The sequence below is a fragment of the Limanda limanda genome, chromosome 3, assembly GCF_963576545.1.
Source record: "Limanda limanda chromosome 3, fLimLim1.1, whole genome shotgun sequence".
In the NCBI taxonomy this organism is placed as follows: domain Eukaryota; kingdom Metazoa; phylum Chordata; class Actinopteri; order Pleuronectiformes; family Pleuronectidae; genus Limanda; species Limanda limanda.
The window spans coordinates 8,246,022-8,264,822 of NC_083638.1; the positions used below are offsets into that span (position 1 = coordinate 8,246,022).

Sequence of the window (18,801 nt, forward strand, 5' to 3'; positions counted from 1 at the left end):
ACCTCCCACCGTCACCGCCACTGTTCTGGATGTGTGTTTGTCTGTCAGCACTAACGCCACGCCTGCCTGTAAAAACCTTCAGTCCACATCTGGAACCGCTGTAATCCGACACCTTCTCCTTCCTTCCACGTCTCTAATCCTCGGGGAGAGCGACTCGGGCGGCAGATTACAAGCGGAGCGCGGCGAGACTCCAGACAGGGATCGTGTCTGGAGACGCCGAGAGGGATTTTCTGATGGTTCTGCCAGATGTAAAATTACAGCTTCTGTGGGTGAAGTGCTCTTTGAGAGATCTGCTCGAGTATCTGATGGATATATCACAATGTTTTAAGTGGTTTTGCTTATTTAAGTTGTCGATTTACAAAGTGCCTACTCACATATTCTACTGGAAATAACTCCCTTCATCTCTATCAGACATTTACTTATGTGTAAATACTTTAAACACTGATACACGTTTTTTAGGAGAGGATCCCTCTCACGTGACTCTATCTGAGTTTTCTATGTTTTTCTCTTTATAGGGTTCTTCTGTCTTTTTATTCGTTGAGGGTTTAGAACCGAGGATGTTGCACTTTGTTAAGATCCATGAGACATGAAACTGTGATTTGTGAATATGGGATAAACAAATAAAAACTGGATTGTTTGAAAAAGACCATTCAATTTCAGGTCCAGACAAATATCAAGAAATTGAACCCTGGCAGGAGACAGTATAGGTGCTGTATAAGTGGATTAGCTCAGGGGTGTATGTGTGTGTGTGTTTGTGTGTGTTTGTGTGTGTGTGTGTGTTTGTGTGTGTTTGTGTGTGTTTGTGTGTGTTTGTGTTCCTGTTCACTTACGTTGGCACTCAGCTGTGTCGTCAGGGCGGAAACTTTGTCCTGGGAGGCATCCAGCTCCCGGCGCAGCTTGCGGATCTAAAGTCGTAAAAAAGCAAATCGGCACGACATCAAAAAGCACCGAGACAAAAGCCAAAATAACTGCTCCATAAAAGCAGCCAATACCACACGCACACAGACACACACAGACACACACACAATGACAAAAACAGTAGCAACAAACGAGGGAGGCTCCCAGATCCGAGCTGCGATACGTTCGGGGTGAGAGATGAAACGCAGCAGATGCATGAAAGAGGAGGTTCAGGTGCACACAGGTGTTCAGACAGGAAGCAGAGCGCCGTCACAGGGTCGGTCGCACAACAGTTACACATGAAACCAGATACAAGAGTCGACAACGGGCCTGTGATCCGTCAGGTCCGGCTTCTACACACAGAACATGACAGGGGACGGAGGTGAGGACTCTTACCTCCGACTGGGACTTCTCCTCGTTCTGTAGAAACAAACCAGAGAGAGAGAGAGAAGATCATTAGTGACGTGTGACACTGAATGTGAAGAGCAGGTCAAGCTTCTGCAGGTTCACGCCGCACACATGTGACTCCCGCTTGATTTATTAGCTGCGAGGAGACGAGCTTTATAAACTGTGGAGGAGATCCACTGGTGTAACGTGTCTGGAAAGCAGAGATCTCCTCCCGAAGGCGTTTCGCCGAGTGTGCGAGTTCCCATTGTCCTCACGGGGGACAATAGCAAGAAAAGAGAGGCAAGAAAAATACACACGGAGAGAGAGAGAGAGAGAGAGAGAGAGAGAGAGAGAGAGAGAGAGAGAGAGAGAGAGAGAGAGAGAGAGATCATGCTAAACAAACGCTCGCACGAAGCCAACACGCCCTGCTGTCGCTGATCAACACAGGAACATGCAGCACCCGCATTTATATGTACACATGTTGCAACGGACTCTGACAATACGAACACAAATAGTTTCCCTTTCGTCCGCTTGGAGACGTTTGAACAGTTTGTTTGTCTTTGGTGAGACGTCAGTCGATGGTGAAACCTCAAGACTCAAAACTGAGAGAGAGGTAGAGTTCTTTACGTTTATGGATTAATAGAGAATTGATGATTTGAAAGTGACTTTTCATATCCACACTAACCAAAGAGGTTATATTTTTGTTGTCCATTTCATTTGCTGGACATCTAGGTTTTTAAACAAACTAATTGGACATAAATATATTGTTAGATATAATAAATTTTCGAATATTTTCACTCTGAACATCTGCACTGTCATTGTTGATCAGTGGCGCCTGCACGCAGCACTTGTGTTGTGACAGAAGCAACGAGGGCGGAACACGTGGTAATTAATGATTTTCTCTACCGTGCGGTTCCACCCGACAACCGCTAATCAAAACAAGTTTCCACACGCGTGATGTAACTGAGCGTTTAAGAGAAAGCACATGTGTCATCTGTTCACACATATGATCTACTACACACCCACACAGGGCTGCCAATCACACACACACAGGACTGATCCTACACAAACAGAGCAGCCGGTGTGACACGCAGACAAAACACAGAGAGGGAAAACTCAAATAAATACAAAATTGACATAAAGAAATATTAAAGTGGCAGCAGGAGGATTAGATTAGTTGTCTCCTTCCTCTCACACTTTACTCAAAAAGAAACAGACATAAATAAATGATTACAGCTGATTTTTTACAAAAGACAGAATCAGGTATTTCAGCCTCCAGCCCTCGCCCCCCCGGCCCGCCCCCCCGCCCCTACCGTGAGCTGCCAGGACGTGATGGTTCCTGTCAGGGATAAAGTCGCCATCATTTTGCCTCCGCTCCCTCCAGCCTGCTCTGATTTGAAACCTCTCTGACTCTGGGACTGAAGCAGGGATCCGGTGTCGGAGGGTTTCTCTGCTTCACCTGCACAGGTGAGTGACAAAGCCCTCCCACGTGCGCTCTGATTGGCTGCAGCTGCACACGTGGGAGCTGTGGCCACGCCTTCTGTCTCACGAGGCGCTCGAGTCAGATCTCCTGATGGATTAGGAGGTAAACGGGCGACCCAGCGTGTTTGATATCCCTCAGGCTGGAGCAGACACAGGCTTCTCTCTGGTCTCTACACGGATTCTACGAGTGTGTGACCCCCCCCAACGACCCCACTGCTCAGCTGAGACGGGTTCAAACGACAATTATGACAACTGTTCTTATGTGTGTTTAATATTAAAAAACTACCTCCCTCCCGTCACTGAGAACAAGTCACCACACGATCTCTCCTCCACACGCTCGTACAACTGGGTTCAGGTTTTAGGTTTAATCACCTTTTACAATCCGGCCTCCAGCTGCACTCCCACACTCCCCTCCAGGATTCTAAATCTTCTGGTGTTTTTCTGTTTCCTGGTTGTAAATGTCTCCTGTTCATTTTTGTCTGTTCACAAACTTGTGAAATACATTTCGATGCTGTTTCATTTTATACCTAATAGCAAACTGTATATCTGTAATTCTGAGGCTTATACCCATACAGATGTTTGAGTAAAAACACATAAATCTCTTATTTAACCTTAACAATAAAGAGCTTATTTTTAAATCACACGGGGACATGAACACATGATGTTCCGTGAAGATGCAGATCATAATAGAGCAAACGGATGGATCTCATAAATCTGTTTTTTTTAAAAGGCTGTGACGTGGATTTGACCTTAATGAGAAATGTCTGTCTGATGCATCAACTGTGAAGAGACAGGAAACGAGGGCAGAGAGAGAAACAGTGGGAATCGAACACACTGAGCGCTGAGGGTTCTGTGGCTGTAACCGCCCCGGTTGTGTGTTTGTAGCGGACAAACCATACAATGGAGACAAGTTGCAAACACAACAAATTGAATGAGACGCTGTGAACTCACCGTGGAGTAGATGGAGGAGGTGCTGGAGACCAGGGACAGAGAGGATCCGTGAACTGAGGAGACAAACATCACGAGATCAGAAAAAGTTCATCTGTAGAAACAACAGCAGCCTAATCATCATCAGACCCCCCCCCCCCACCACCCCCCACCACCCTGAAACTACACAACTCTCCCACCTCCTCCTGAACAATGGCTTCCGCTCTGCGCTCATAGAAGATAAAGAACTCTCCTACACGTTGCAGTCGGATTGTGGCGCAACGACCGGCAGCCGGAGAATTACTCGAATGACTCAGCCGCTAATCGCACTTCAGAGGCCGGGACACAACGGCAGCTCTGTGCCGGGGCCGGCGAGCAGATCAGAGCGGATCAGAGGCGTGAAGTCATCCACCGCACCGGGGGGGGGGCCGGGCCGACCTCAGCACATTCTCTCACCTCGGAGGAAACTCACTTTCATTTCACTGAGGCCCAGATGCCATCAAAGCGCTGAGAGCCGACAGGAAGTAGAGGAATTCACTGGATGGTCACATGTGATCGGACCTGAAACAATCACTCCCTTAACTCACTGGAAATAATCTGATCGAGCAAAAGTGCAAAATATGATGTGGTTCCTGCTTGTTTTTTTGGGGCGGTGTTCCTCTATAGCATGAGCTAGTAAAGTGAATTTGTTGGTTATGGACGAAACAATTGAATCGATAATGAAAATAATCAATCAAATTATTCTAAAAGGGAGGGAATTTATAATAACCTCTATAATATTTACCTCCACCCAGGAGGTTCATTTCTTTTTTTATATTAACTGTTTACATAAAAACTCCTTGACCCATTTTCATTTGGAATAAAGATTATGACCCAGATCCACGATTTATTTTCACTTTCCTTAAACTTGTGAGATAGTTTCACGGGGGTTTGTGTCGTCAAAGCAGCTTTTCTAGTTAATTGTGATATTTCGTTGTGTTCATAAAACACAGTTTGTGCTTCTTGGATCCACTGAGTCGTTTGTTGTTTAAGCCGATGTTGTGGCAATTGGATTATTGTTGAAACATGTGATCTCTGCAGACTTCAACTCTGCTGACTGTGCAGAGAATGGGAACAAGAGCTTACAATTCTAAACACTGCTCCCTTTAGATGGAGTGTATCTATCCGTCACTTTTAATTGTGTAGATAAACCAGTGAACACAGATTCTATGAGAGGTGACAGTGTGTCGGTGTAGCTCTCCATCAGGACAGGTCTGACAAAGTGTCGGGTGGACGATGTGACTTTTGTCCTGTCAATCTCACAACGGTCGAGTAACTCTACACTTCTGCAACGCACACACACACACACCACACACACACACACACACACACACACACACACACATACACACACACACACACGCACAGAGAAAGTCATGTTCGGAGGTCTCTTGTGTGTCATCACCTCTCTCACGCCTCTCAGTGTGAGTCTTGTAATTATCTCCTCGACTGAAAGGGAAGAGGAAGGGGGGGGGCGGATATAACTGCTACTGTGGAGGGAGGTTGGGGGGTGCTGGGGGGGCGATAATGATAAGTCTGAGTCTGTTTCATTGTGCGTTTGCTGCCTGTGCCTCTGTTTAAATGCTTCAAAGCTCAACAGACACTTCACTCAGTCGCCCGAGATGAACTTCACTAAACGTGATTTTAGACAAACACTCTGTCGCTTCCAAATTCACCACTTAAAAAATCTCGAAACATGAAATCATCAACTTCAATAAATGTCTGACTAGATTGAATGTCGATCATTTCTTGTTCCAAAACTGGACATCATCTGCTGAAGTGGACATTTTTCTATATTTTCCTAGATAATAATTCAAAGTACTTGATTAGGAACCAAATCAGACATATTTAGGAGACTGATATCTGTGAGTGTGTAAATTGGTGAAGCTTAGTTAAAGTTAAGGAGACTCTGTCCTCATTATGTTGAATTTGAGTGACTTTTACTAATATTTCAGTTATTAGTATTTGCTGGTTTTCAGTCGTTTTTAAGCTGCTGTTTGAAACACTCGTCCTTTACGATAGGAGGTGAAAGCAAGTTTTCATCCTGAAGATGTTTAGAATCATGTCCACATCTGTTCAGTGACTGAGGGTTGAAGAACACGCAGATGTTTCAGGAGTCTGGATTCACAGCTGATTCCCCTCAGGCTCCTTCACAGAACCAGTGTCAGTGTCAATGGGTTTCATTCACACACTGGTTTGGCTTCAGCTCTGCAGGAGGAAAACTAAACTGGATCCACTTACGCTGTCCACCTTGTTATCATCACAAATCTTTCATGATTATTTGACGTATGTTGTGGTTTCTTTTTCAGTTTAACTTTATTTTATTCACCTGTTTTATGAACTGACTTTTATCTTAATGGCTGTTCCTGCTTTTCCGTTTTTTTAACCTCTGTTTGTTAGTTTGCAGGATTATCCACAAACTACTGGACTGACATGACAGTAGGTGGAAGGAGGTGTCAGAGAAGAACATATATTACATTTTTCCGTGGATCAACATTAGGGAGGTGGATCCAGGATTCATTTGCAAGATATGTTTCTACATTCTGATGATTCCTCAGACATTTATTTGTAAATCTTGAAGCAAGGGTGTGACATTTGGTGCAGACCAAAATGAAAATCTGGATCTGGTGAATTTAAAGGTGGTTTCAGGAATGAAGCCTTTTTTTGAGTCACTATACATTAACGCATTGAGCAGGAAATCAAAATCTACCATCAATGTTTAGCTGAGAAACGTAATACGGCTTCTTATAAAAGGTTTGTATTAATTTACCGTGGATACAACAACAATATAACAACATATAAAGACAACCATTGTGGACACTGTACAGCACATTTCCCCCTTTTTGTAATTTTTAGTCGAACAAAACAAACGTTGTGTGTCTGTGACTCAGGGGATCGAGCGGTGGAGGCGATGAACGGAGCCGGGCGTCTTCCTGCCGGTGGGAAAAGCACCGCTGGGTATTTTTCCCAATAAATTAGCTTATTGAAAAAAAAAGAAAAGAAAAGAAAAGCCACAACCAAAGCTGATTATGGATTTCTAAAGGAATACGGGGATTTTCCCGGAGGAGCGGTTGTAATCCGTCTTAATGTTCTCTAAACAAATGGAATCATAATTCCTTTAGCGTGGGGATGTGGAATAAAGGAAGGGGAGGCTTCAGAGTCAGAGAGAGAGTCAGAGAGAGAGAGAGTCAGAGAGAAAGAGAAAGAGAGAGAGAGAGAGAGAGAGAGAGAGAGAGAGAGAGAGAGAGAGAGAGAGAGAGAGAGAGAGAGAGAGAGACATCACAGCTCTTCACTCTGGTTGCTGGTTCTCCTCTCACCTTCCTCGAAGCCGTCCCTGAAGGAGCCCGAGCGGCTCATGGTGCGAGTCTTCTCGTCCAGCGACATGCAGGAGTTCCTCAGCCGGTTGTCGGCACAGGGGTCGAAGGTCGCGTCCTGATTGGTCAGGCTGTTGTTGCGCAGGCCGGCGATGTTGTTCTGAGCTCCTGAGGTCGGGCTGGTGGCTGTGACAAAGTGAGACAGGAAATGATGCTGAGGGTTAAATACACGAGTGGAGAGTAGATTATAGATATTAGTCTATAAACATGTGAAAAGAGAGACCTCACAAGTCTGGGGCACAACCTTCCCTGTTTGTTTATAAGTCTAAAACCCAAAATATATAAAATATTTGATGATATAAAGCAGATCAAAAAACAAAAGTGAAGCCAAAGGGTCTTAATCGCCCCCTGGTGGCGGGCTGCAGTAAGTGTTATAAATCATGGACCAAAGTAAAGTCAAAGAACATATTAAATACATTTAAAATTGTTTCTGTCATTTTACGCACTTCTTATCACACAGATTAATACACAGATGATTGACAGTTAAGACTGAGACCTGATTGGTCGAGTGCATGTATCCACAGGACCTTACTAACGCAAGATGGAGTTGTACGTATTTGGGATATTTAAAATTAATTTCTGCTCAGTGGGAGGAGCTGTAGACCCGTCGTCCATCTTTATTTTATAATAAATCTTTGACCTTTTAGTTTGATATATGATATAAAGTTGCTAAATTAGACGTTTTCTTTCAGTTCACTGATGATATATAAAGTTATGAGAGACCTGAACGTCAGGTTTTAAATTCAGTGGAGTGTCGAAACTGCTCTGACTTTAAAACCTGCTTTCTCCTCAGCTTTATGGAACTAAAAACAACAATCAGCTTGATGATCATAAACTTGAGTTCACGTCATACAGAAGAAATGCATCCTGGGTAAATGAATGTTTCGTGCTTGGGGCACATACCGAGCTGTGCGAAGTTGAAGCGCGTGCCGGAGGGCGAGGTGATGCTGGAGCCGGGGGAGAAGGGGGAGTTACTGGCCGAGTCCTGCAGCCCGCTGGTGGAGTGGGAGCGCAGCCAATCACGCGCCTCCTCGTGGCTTCGCAGCTGTGGCGTGGGTCCGTACCTGGGAGGGGTCAGAGCAGAGGTCAGCGTGGAGGCGAGGACACAAAACCAATCAGGTGCATTGTGAATTAACACAAGTTGATTTGGAATTTCGTTTTTTTGACTTTTCACAATGAGTGAGGTGATTTATTTTCCGTCAAGCAGCCGATTAGTGCTGGAAACAGAAACAACAACAACAACAACAACACAGACTGACTCTCAGCTGCGAGCGACAGAAACGGAGGGAAGGAGCACAGGAAGAAGCCAAAGAAATATTTGACCCCCGACATCAGGCTACAGCGTAAACACAACGTAAGGACAACGTGACGTCTCCTCACAGAAGCAACAACACAACAACGCAGCAAAGGAAGCGTTTAAAAGAAAAAGCGTGAGACAAGAGTGAATAACAGATGCAGAAAAAAGAAAAGAAAGATAAACAGACGACAATTTGAACCAGTGAGCAAGAGCACAACATGTTTCCCCGGCAGGAAGTGGAGTTTGTACCTGAGTCCCTTCTTAGGCAGAGTGTTTCTACCACAGTGCGTCCCGCTGTGGGAGAGAGACACTTCAGAGGAGGACAGACAAGGAGGCACGGAGACATGTGGCTGCAGCTGTCAAAGACTAACTAGTCATAACCTTCAACCTTCAAAAGTAGTTTTATTATCCACTCTAGTACATTTCAACGTATATTCTGCAAAGAAAAACTTTATCTTGCAATTTAATCTTATTTAGAAGGAAGGAAAAACTGTGAGAAAGATTATCTTTACACACTTTCAAATTAGATTAATTAAAAATAGATCCGGAGCCATACATATGAAGAGAAATCACTAAACTAGAATTAAATAAAAAACCCTTTATCTAATATTTTGATTAATTTACTGAAAATTGCTCAGAAATCAACAACATATTCCTTAATGTCGATTTTTTTGAAGTGTAAAGCCCAAAAATAAAAAAACATCCACCTCTCATGCTACTAGGTAAATCTGCACACATGTACTCTACCAGGAGGGGGCAGTGTCTCACAGTCCAACCAGACGAGAGTGGAGCACTGACAACAACCTCACATTTGCACCGACTCACAAAACGTCCATTCACACAGGAGCTAGAGTTCCTAGAAAATAACCACAAGCTGCCACACAGAGCACGAATTTACACACACACAAGCAAAGACACAACCACAGCTTGTCTGTGTGGGTCTGTGTGCGGCTGGTGTGTGGCAGCCGGTGGTGGTTTCGGTAGGAGCCTCCACAGGGAGCCCGACACGGCACACAGGCACATTTACCTGTCCTGCTTCCGAGGGAGCGTGTTTCGGCTGAATATGGGGCTAGCGGTGGGGGAGGAGAGGGGACTGATGGAGGGCAGGAGGGAAAACGCACAACAGACACACAAAGACAGAGAAAGTTTTAGAGGGGAGAAATCAAGTGCGAGGTTCTTCACCGATGAAGTTAATAAGAAAACCTGGCGAGGAGGGTGATGTCATAACCACTGACTATTAAGTTTCCTCAGAGACATTCCTGTGACGGTGCCGCGTCGACCTGTCAGGATGGAATCTGCTGCAATGACCACAATTACTGAAACGACAAGACTGAGGACGCCAGCGGATTGTGTGTCTGTGCCGGAGCGCAGACAGAGCGGCGAGCAGGAAGTGACACCTCACCGTGACGGGTCAGGTCTCTCAAAACTAAAATAATGTCAGCACTGAGCAGGAAGGACGGAGAATTTATAATATTAATATCACAAAGTAAAGCAAAACTAAACTAAGTAAAGTGGTTGAAATGTGCTTCAGAATAAAGCTTCTTTATGTTGAATGATGATTTTCAAAGCTTCATATTATGTTTGTTCTACTTCTGGATTATTAATACTGATGCATTCACTGTATCAACAGCATCTCAGGAATTCAACTGGTTAATAAAAATTTCATTTATAAACTACTGGGTAATTTAATATGTAACAATTCATGTGTTTTCTATGTAAAATCCTCACCTGCTACGTAACTAGTAGTTTTAAAGGGAAATTATCCTATTTCTTAAAGAATAAATATTTATATTATACTGTACTATCAAATATTCAGTTTAAATTGTGAAAAGCTGAACTCATAATCAGTCAAATGCACCTTGGCAATTTTTGCTACAGTCTGATTTGGTCTGGCAGCTGATTTCTAATCTTAATTCAGGATGTAGAATATAATAAAACACCCAAGTTACCTTTGGCTAAGGCAAATCTATACTTTAAGAATAATTCAGATTTAGTCAAACTTAGGTTTCATTATTTTTGTTTTACTTGTTCACTGAAGTCATATTTACTGATATGAATCACAGCCAATCTACAAAAATACCCAAGTTGAACTAGTTCGTAAACAACACGTGATAAACCCGTGGTGTAGGACCTGGGCAGGAGCTGGTTTACCAACTCTAAAGAAGATGTGACGCAGGAGAACAGATGAGGTCTGATTTGTGGAAAAAAGAAACAGAAGAATGAGAAAAGACCCATATCGTGTCCTCACCTCTCGGACATGCCGGTCTTGACGCTGTTGGTGCGTCCCAGTGCAGACAGGGTGTCCTCCCTGTGGGTCCCGTGGCCGGCCCCCCCTCCTCCCACGCTGCCCAGACTCATGTCGATGGACTCGCTGCTGGTGTGCATGCTGCTGACGGAGGGGTAGCCCATGCTGCCCGTGCCGCCGTGTCCCCCCAGCGTGCTCTCCCGGCTCTGGGCCGAGGAGCTGCTGAAGGTGGTGCCCCAGGTGAGGCTGTTGGAGGGGCCGGTGGAGGAGTAGACTGAGCCGGGGCTGGAGGCCTGGGGGCGGAGAGGATGAGGTTATATATTAATATACTTTATTCCACCAGGTAAAAGTCTCATTAAGATTAAAATCTCTTTCATCGGAGAGATATAAGAAAACCTCGCAATAACAATAGTGCTATTTTCGCTACGCTAGAGCTAATTTAGCTACTTTCTTGATCCTTTAAATTCCAGAAGAGGGAGCAGCACATATAAAAGCATTTTTGTAAAATTCTGTTGGAACTCTGGGGACCAACATGTGAAGAACATTGTGAGAGTGCAGGTCACATGTATGTGTATTAATTGCTGCTTTTCTTTTCTTGCTGAAGACTTAAAGTACTTTACATTCAAACACCTCATCTTTTAACAGTAAGAAGATTCTGCTTATTTTGAACTTTTGATCAAACCAAAAAAAGAGCATACAGATTTCACTTTGCGTTCTGTGAAATTATAAATGTAATTTTCCTTCCTTCCATTTTCCCCCTTTCAAAAGAACCAGTGACTAATCAAAAAAAAACCATTGATTCACTCATGAGTCATTCCTTTGTTTGAGGTTTGATTTGATAATTTTTCAGTCTTTTAAAACTCATGCGTAGTTTGCAAACACAGACAACAATGACCTCTGTGTCACTTTATGATTCACAACTCGTCCGATAAAACCTGGGGAATCATGTGAGAACTTGACGGAGAGTTCGTGACTGAGCCTGCTCGCACTCCGACTTCAGCTCTACTCTGTCTACACTTACCTCCACTGAACTCAACTAACCAGTGCATTAGAATGAGTCAGGTAAGAAGAGAAGCATCCCCGTGTCCCCGCTAACGCTCGACAAACATCCTGAACACACACAAACTGTTCTGACTCATCCCTGAGCTCAGAGGCTTCTTTTTAATCCTCAAACCAAACATCACCTGACGGTTTTACAGCTGATCACAAACTGAAGATGTGATGACAGCGGCTCTAAAGATCACTGGTCTATTGTAGTAAATGATGAAGTGATGACTTCAGTTATTACGGTTCCTCCTTTTAATATGTGTTTATATTTCACCGTCATTAAATAACCAAAGTCAGCAGGGTTCATCCTCTGGGGACCACAAGTGTCCAACACTGTTGAAAATAACTAAACTGTGACCCTAAAATAAACTTCTCCTTCTTTTCGTGGTAAGTAATGGGTGGTGGGTCGCTGGAGAATGTGCGTAGCTAAAAATAACAGGGTCCGAAAATACATGAGCTTCCGCTCGAGGGAAGCATTTGTAAAAATAAAATTTAATGCAACCTCAGCGATTTGAGAATGAAGGTAGAATCAAAGATTTGTGAATCTACAATAAAGAGAACAACCTTTATTCTTTGTGCTTTCGTGTTTCCTCGACCAATAACAGATCAATGTGACGATTTAAACATGATCTGAAATGTTCACTGTGTATAAAGACGGATGACCGCCTCCTCTTTGTCTCCTCCATCTAAGTTTGGCCCAAAAGTGAATTTAACTCAACATGTACAGTATGAAGTGATCTCTCCCAGTTCCTGCTCACCTGCTCGCTGCCCAGCGTACCAGTCCCCGATCCCAGCGCCCTGCCTCCGAACATGGGGCTGCTGGTCTCGCTGTCTGCCCCCCCCAGGCCTCCGTCGGGCGACTCCAGCACCGTGGTCACGTGGTTCATGGTGGCGTGAGGGTTGGAGATAACGACGGAGTTCTTCATGTTCTCGGCCGTGGTGACCGGAGCCTGTTTACCGGGCTTCCCACCGAACAACCTGCAGAGAATGAGAGAAGAGCAGGTTTAAAGATTGTCGTCTCCCATTAGTGACCAGTAAGACCAATTAACAATGTCACAAAAGTCAATTAAATCAATTATTATCATTAAACCAGAAGAAGATCTAAAGCTGAACATTCTGACTCTGGGACCTTCAAGCAGAACGTGTGACTTCAGGGTTACAGCTCGTTCGTTCCTGTTTTTTAATTTTCTACTTGAAGATGCTTGAAGCTATTTAAGAGTAAGTTGGAATTTAATAAAGAAAGGTCGGGGGGGAGGGGGGGGGGGCATTAGGACTCATCCTCCAGGGATGATGAAAAATAAATATTCATGATTGTTCTGCATTAAAGAACTGACGAATTAAACGTTTTTTTTACTGAACGTGGAACAAGTGAGACTAGAAAAGGTAGAGTCATACACACACACATATACACACACACACACACACATATACACACACACACACACACACACACACACACACACACACACACACACACACACACACACACACACACACACACACACACACATACACACACAACTCTCTCTTGGCTCTGTGCTAATCCTGACTCACAGTGAGATGACAGGCTGTGATGACTGTGGTGGGCACCAGGCCTCTTTGAAGAGTTATCACTCCCTCACATTAATGAGGGCGCTGAGGTAAGAGTCAGCTCCCGTTACCCTGCACCACACCCCCCCCACACTACCCCCCCACACACCGCTAACGCTCAGGCTTGGCAGCTGATCAGCCCAGCTCAAGGCCCTGCATTCACAATGGCCCCATTTAACCTCAGCGAGTGTGTGTGTGTGTGTGTGTGTGTGTGTGTGTAACAAGCCCACACGTGTGATCCTTACTCATCGCTACTTATTATTTACAGTGACTGCGTGATTACTGTGTTTTAGAACCTTCCTCAGTGTGTGTGTGTGTGTTTCTGTGTGTGTGTGTGTGTGTGTGTGTGTGTGTGTTGCATGTGGGTAGAGTCAAGCCCGTACAGGAGAGCCCCCCCACTTAGTGTGGCTCATCAGTTGGTCGTCACTGTGTCTGCAGGCTTACTGACGACATCAACAATGTTCTGTAAAAGAGTGTGTGTGTTTCTGTGTGTGTGTGTGTGTGTGTGTGTGTGTGTGTGTGTGTGTGTGTGTGTGTGTGTGTGTGTGTGTGCGGGTGCGTGTGCGGGTGCCCACCTGCGGAGCGTGGGTGAGGAGACCTGCTGCCTCCCAGTCAGAGGAACAGTCGCGGCTCCGCCCCCCTGCATCACGACCGCGCCCCTCAGGCTGTCGATGTCCGAGACCCCCTTCTCCCGGTCCGTCTGATTGGCCAGGAGCCCCCCCGAGCCGTTGGCCTTGGCGAGGCCGATGGAGTTCTTCCCGTGTGACGTGACGGAGAGCACGGCGGCCTCGATGCTGCTGGTGGACGAGCGGTTCCCGTGGCGGGCGGCGGCCCCCGAGCGGCTGGGCCTGGGCAGGCTGCGGTACTGCAGCGTGGAGCGGGCGCTCATGGACAGGAAGCCGTCGTCATGGTGACCCAGGGCCCCCCCGCCGTCCTGCCCGCTGGCTTTCAGGCCTCCCGCTAGTGAGCGCGCCCCAGATTTGGGCATCTTCCCCAGGGTGGCCGAACCGCTGGTGATGGTGGCACCGCTGGCTGTAACCATGGTTACCATCCCATGGCCCTGCTTCTTGAAGCCGAAGGTGCTGGTCGGCGTGCGTGAGGTGTGCGTGTGTGTCTGTGAGTGTGGGTCTGAGACGGTGTGCGTGAGGACGTTGGGTGTGGACGCCCGGCTGCTGGAGACAGAATGTTTCTTCGTCTCGTCGCCGCTGCTGCGTCCGGCGTCCGAGGGCGAGCGCTGGAGCCCGTTAGCACGAGGGGACACGCGTCCCTTCTCCGACACCTTGACGTCATCCGTCTTTCCTGGAGGACACAGAAGGAGACATCAGGACAGTGTGTGGGATTGTTTACACTCGGACCAGGAGCATTGTTTGGTTTAAGCATCAAGCACTTTAGAGTTAGGCCTCATTAAAGATCCAGGCCTTAAGAAGCTTTTATTCACATTTCAGCCTGAATCTTTCTAATATATTATATTTGGTTAATTCAGGTTTGTTCTAAAAATTAAACTTGACTCAAGTAACTATCTTTCTTATTCTTTAAGATGTTTTAAGACTTTAAGTTAATAATAATAATAATAACAAATGCTCAAAGACACTTTACGTAGGTAAACAAACAGAGGAAGCAAGTAAAAGCAAATAGCTAAAAATATAAAATACACATAATCCCACATTACGATAGATACAAATTGTAATAGTTGTAGTAGTTTGTCTAATAACTTAGCAATGCTGGGAACTCCACCAACACATTGAATACATTTCTGGAAGTTGATTTAAGATAGTAACAAAGTATAATGAGCAGAAAACAAAACTGTATCAGCAGCAATAGAGAAAAGACTCTTCTGCAGATGTAATTTAATGAGATGAAGATGTTTTAAGACTTTAAGTTAATAATAATAATAACACATGCTCAAAGACACTTTAAGTAGATTAACAAACAGAGGAAGCAAGTAAAAGGAAATAGCTAAAAATATAAAATACCAGAATCCCACATTTTGACATATAACATTTAAATTTAAGTCTATAACTTTTCTAAAAACTTAGCAAAGTTGGGAACTCCATCAACAAATTCAGGTGAATACATTGCTGGAAGTTGATTTAAGAAGTAACACAAAATAATGAGCAGAAAACAAAACTGTATCAGCAACAATAAAGAAAAGACTCTTCTGCAGACGTGTGTGTTGTCTGGTTTAAGCATCAAGCACTTTAGAGTAAAGCCTCATTATAGATCCAGACCTTAAGTAGCTTTTATTCACATTTTAGTCTTAATTTAAGTTGTTTTAAAATAAATTTGACTCAAGACTAAGTAACTATTTTTCTCATTCTTTAAAATGTTTTAAGACTTGAAGTTAATAATAATAATAACAAATGCTTGAAGACACTTTACGTAGGTAAACAAACAGTGGAAGCAAGTAAAAGCAAATAGCTACAAATATAAAATACACATAATCCCACATTACGATATAAAAACTTGACAAGAGTTGTAGTAGTATGTCTAATAACATTCAGTTAAATACATTTCTGGAAGTTGAATTAAGAAGTAACACAGAATAATGAGCAGAAAACAAAACTGTATCGGCAACAATAGAGAAAAGACTCTTCTGTGTTACCTGAGCTGTGGCCCTTGAGGCCGACGGAGCCCGAGGAGCCGGTGCTGCTGGAGCTCTTGGTCCGAGGGGACGTCACCCCCACCTGAGTGCTCATGCCCCTCCTCCAGGAGCCCGTGTGGGACACAGCAGGGGTCTTCCTGCCCGAGCCCCCCTTGTCCGACTCGTCTGAAATGTCGGAGGGGTTCCTGCGGCTCCACTTGGATCCCGGCTCCATCCTGACCCCGCTGTCTGACCCGCCGTCTGACCTCTTCACCTCGTCTCCTGACCAGGCCTGGTGCAGCGCGGTGGAGGCCGAGTGCTTCTCCGCATCCGTCACAGGCTGGGAACACACACAGACACACAAACACACACACACACACACACACACACACACACACACACACACACAGTCTGTCAGATTTATTACTGCTGATGAAAGCGTCTTTTATGAGACTTTGCCAAGTGGCTTTAAAAACCACTCTGTTTTATGACCACAGCCATCACGCTGGGTAATCCCACCAGAGATCCTCGCCACCGTCACCTAAGCAATTTGTATGAAAGCTGTTTGACCACATGAATCAGAGCAGCTCCTGGTTACGTGAGAGGAGAGTTTTCGCTGACTCTGCATTTGCTGAGCAGCTCGAGACTTGAACTTCGAGCAAACAGGATATAACTTTTTTCCCCCCGAACTGGCGTTGATAGTGTTTCTTTTACATTTCTAATTGGAAACACATTCTAAGCATCATACATAATATTAAAGCAGATATTTAAGATGTAAATTTGCAAGAGAGCAGGAATAAAATGTGTATTTATCATCTATCAAAATAAAAGAGAAGAAGATAGATGACGTTTCTGCCCTCAGGTCTTGAAACAGCGTCATCTCACATCATCTCTTCTTCACTTTATTCTTGCTCCAGGATTTTATCAGGGCAGAATACAAGACTTCAATATTGTCCGTTTGAAAACTTCAGACAAGTTAATAGTCGTGGTCCCTGCAGCTGATTCGTTTTCAAATTAAGTTCAGATCATATGTCTGTGTGTGATATTTTGATACGATTTCTTTTCACTTCTTTGTGAGCATAATACATCTTGTAATCGCCGTGGCCTTTATTTAACTAACACAGTAAATTACAGCTGTTTAAAGGCTGACGGACGCTTCGAGGTCCGTTCTGCAGTCGTCATAGCGACGCTAACAAAATAAAGCGTGGTCCAGACAGTGTGTTCTAACCACAGGACAGAAGAGACGGACTTCATTAACCTGCAGGGAGTCCGAGCTGCTGCACCGAGAGAAAGACTCCTTTGTTTTCTCCACCGGCACCTTGACCTCCGCTGCAGTAATGGACGCACGTCACATGACCACTGGCTCCACATCCGCCACAATATACAGTGTGTGTCTGTCTGTGTGAGCCGTGCCCGAGTGAGTCAGCTGACAATATTATCGTCTCAGCGATCACCTTCCTGAACCGCGGTGGCTCCTAATCAGTGTTTAATGGTTTGAGGCCAGAGTCAACATCAGCTTTAGCCACCGAGACGAGCTCTCGTGTTCGGGTCTGGACGCAGAGGAATGCTGGGACACACCGGGTCTGAGACAAAATGAGGTCAAGTCTCGAAACGACCACGTAGATGTGAGAGAGAAGACGTTTAGATTTCCTCCAACGCTTTTGTAACGTATTTAATTTGTCTTTTTTCATTTTAAAGTTTTAAACATTCCAAACGTTAAATGTGAAACTAGAGTACATGCCTCCGATGAGAGTCCCCTTAAAATCAATTAATCTGCAATGAATTCATAGAAAATCCGAGAAATAAGCCAAATTTCTCAATGATAATACAATGAAAAATAATTCCTGGATCTGCCCCTTTGTCCAGATCCATCCCAACATTAAACAGGTTGCTTCAACCAAGTTTTGCATAAATCTGTTTGGTTGTTTTTGCAGAATCATGCTGACAAACAAACAAACAGACAGACAGACAGACACACAATTACAACCTGACTCGTTTTGGTAATTAACTGATGACTTGCTGACTCATGGTGCTTTAAAGTGAAACTCATGATTCAATTTTTGTTGTGTTAACTTGTATATATCCAGTGTTGGGAGTAACGGCGTTTAAGTATAACGGCGTTACTAACGGAGTTCTTTTTCAGTAACGGAGTAATCTAATTAATTACTTTTGTCATCGTTACAACGCCGTTATCGTTATTGATAATGTAAAGTGGCGCGTTACTACAATTTGGTTGAATGAAGCGGTCAGTCGGCGATCTCAACCGGCAGCGACTCCGCAGTCACCGACCGGCCAGGGCTTACTCAGTCTCTCTCAGAGGTCCGCTCCTTAGTTTCGAGGGTTTCCACTGCCTCTCTTTCACTTCCTCCGCTATAGTGGTCACGCTGTTTTGCCGGCTTCCTCCGCACTTCCGCTTTCTCCTGTCCATTTTCGGCTGTCAAACAACACTCTGGGGGGGGGGGGGTCTCTCGATCCGTTACAATATTACACCCCAGCTGCGTGGAGAGAGCTGTCTCACTGCACGCTCTGACTACAGCTCAAGACAGCGACAATGGCGACGAGCCAGGGAAATTCAAAAGTAGCGTTCAATAACTGGAAGTACCGGCACTACTTCTCACACTACTTAATGGCCAGATTTTCCTTTGTTTCTTTTTACCCAAGTTTACATTTGCACTTGAATTTTATTTTCAATATTTATTTTTATATGTTTTAATTCTATGCATCATATGGCAGGCTGCAATCTATTGAGTTCAAATAAATAACAAATGTTCTAAAATACTGTATATAGTGTTTTTATTCTTCAATCAGTTAATATAAACATCTTTGACGTTAAAGATGTTACAGAACGTAACAGCGTTATAAAACATGAAAAATAACGCCACAGTTACTTTGCTGAGTAACTAATTACTCTAACAATGTGGTAACTGAGTTACTA

The 18,801-nt window shown here is 44.4% G+C and overlaps 1 protein-coding gene across 2 annotated transcripts in view; it reads right to left on the bottom strand.

Moving 5' to 3' along the window:
- The window catches only part of nav2a (neuron navigator 2a), a 109,814-nt gene that overhangs the window by 13,918 nt on the left and 77,095 nt on the right, over positions 1 to 18,801 (bottom strand). The window contains exons 14-24 of one of the 2 annotated variants that reach the window (XM_061067861.1): positions 15,888 to 16,206; positions 13,861 to 14,584; positions 12,454 to 12,673; positions 10,652 to 10,941; positions 9,431 to 9,496; positions 8,653 to 8,697; positions 8,010 to 8,170; positions 7,050 to 7,232; positions 3,718 to 3,770; positions 1,294 to 1,317; positions 831 to 905 (exon numbers count right to left, since the gene is read on the bottom strand). In XM_061067861.1, coding sequence (XP_060923844.1) covers positions 831 to 905; positions 1,294 to 1,317; positions 3,718 to 3,770; positions 7,050 to 7,232; positions 8,010 to 8,170; positions 8,653 to 8,697; positions 9,431 to 9,496; positions 10,652 to 10,941; positions 12,454 to 12,673; positions 13,861 to 14,584; positions 15,888 to 16,206 — 2,160 coding nt within the window. Of the gene's footprint in view, positions 1 to 830; positions 906 to 1,293; positions 1,318 to 3,717; positions 3,771 to 7,049; positions 7,233 to 8,005; positions 8,171 to 8,652; positions 8,698 to 9,430; positions 9,497 to 10,651; positions 10,942 to 12,453; positions 12,674 to 13,860; positions 14,585 to 15,887; positions 16,207 to 18,801 lie in introns of both variants that reach the window. The other variant, XM_061067862.1, reaches the window with a different exon arrangement.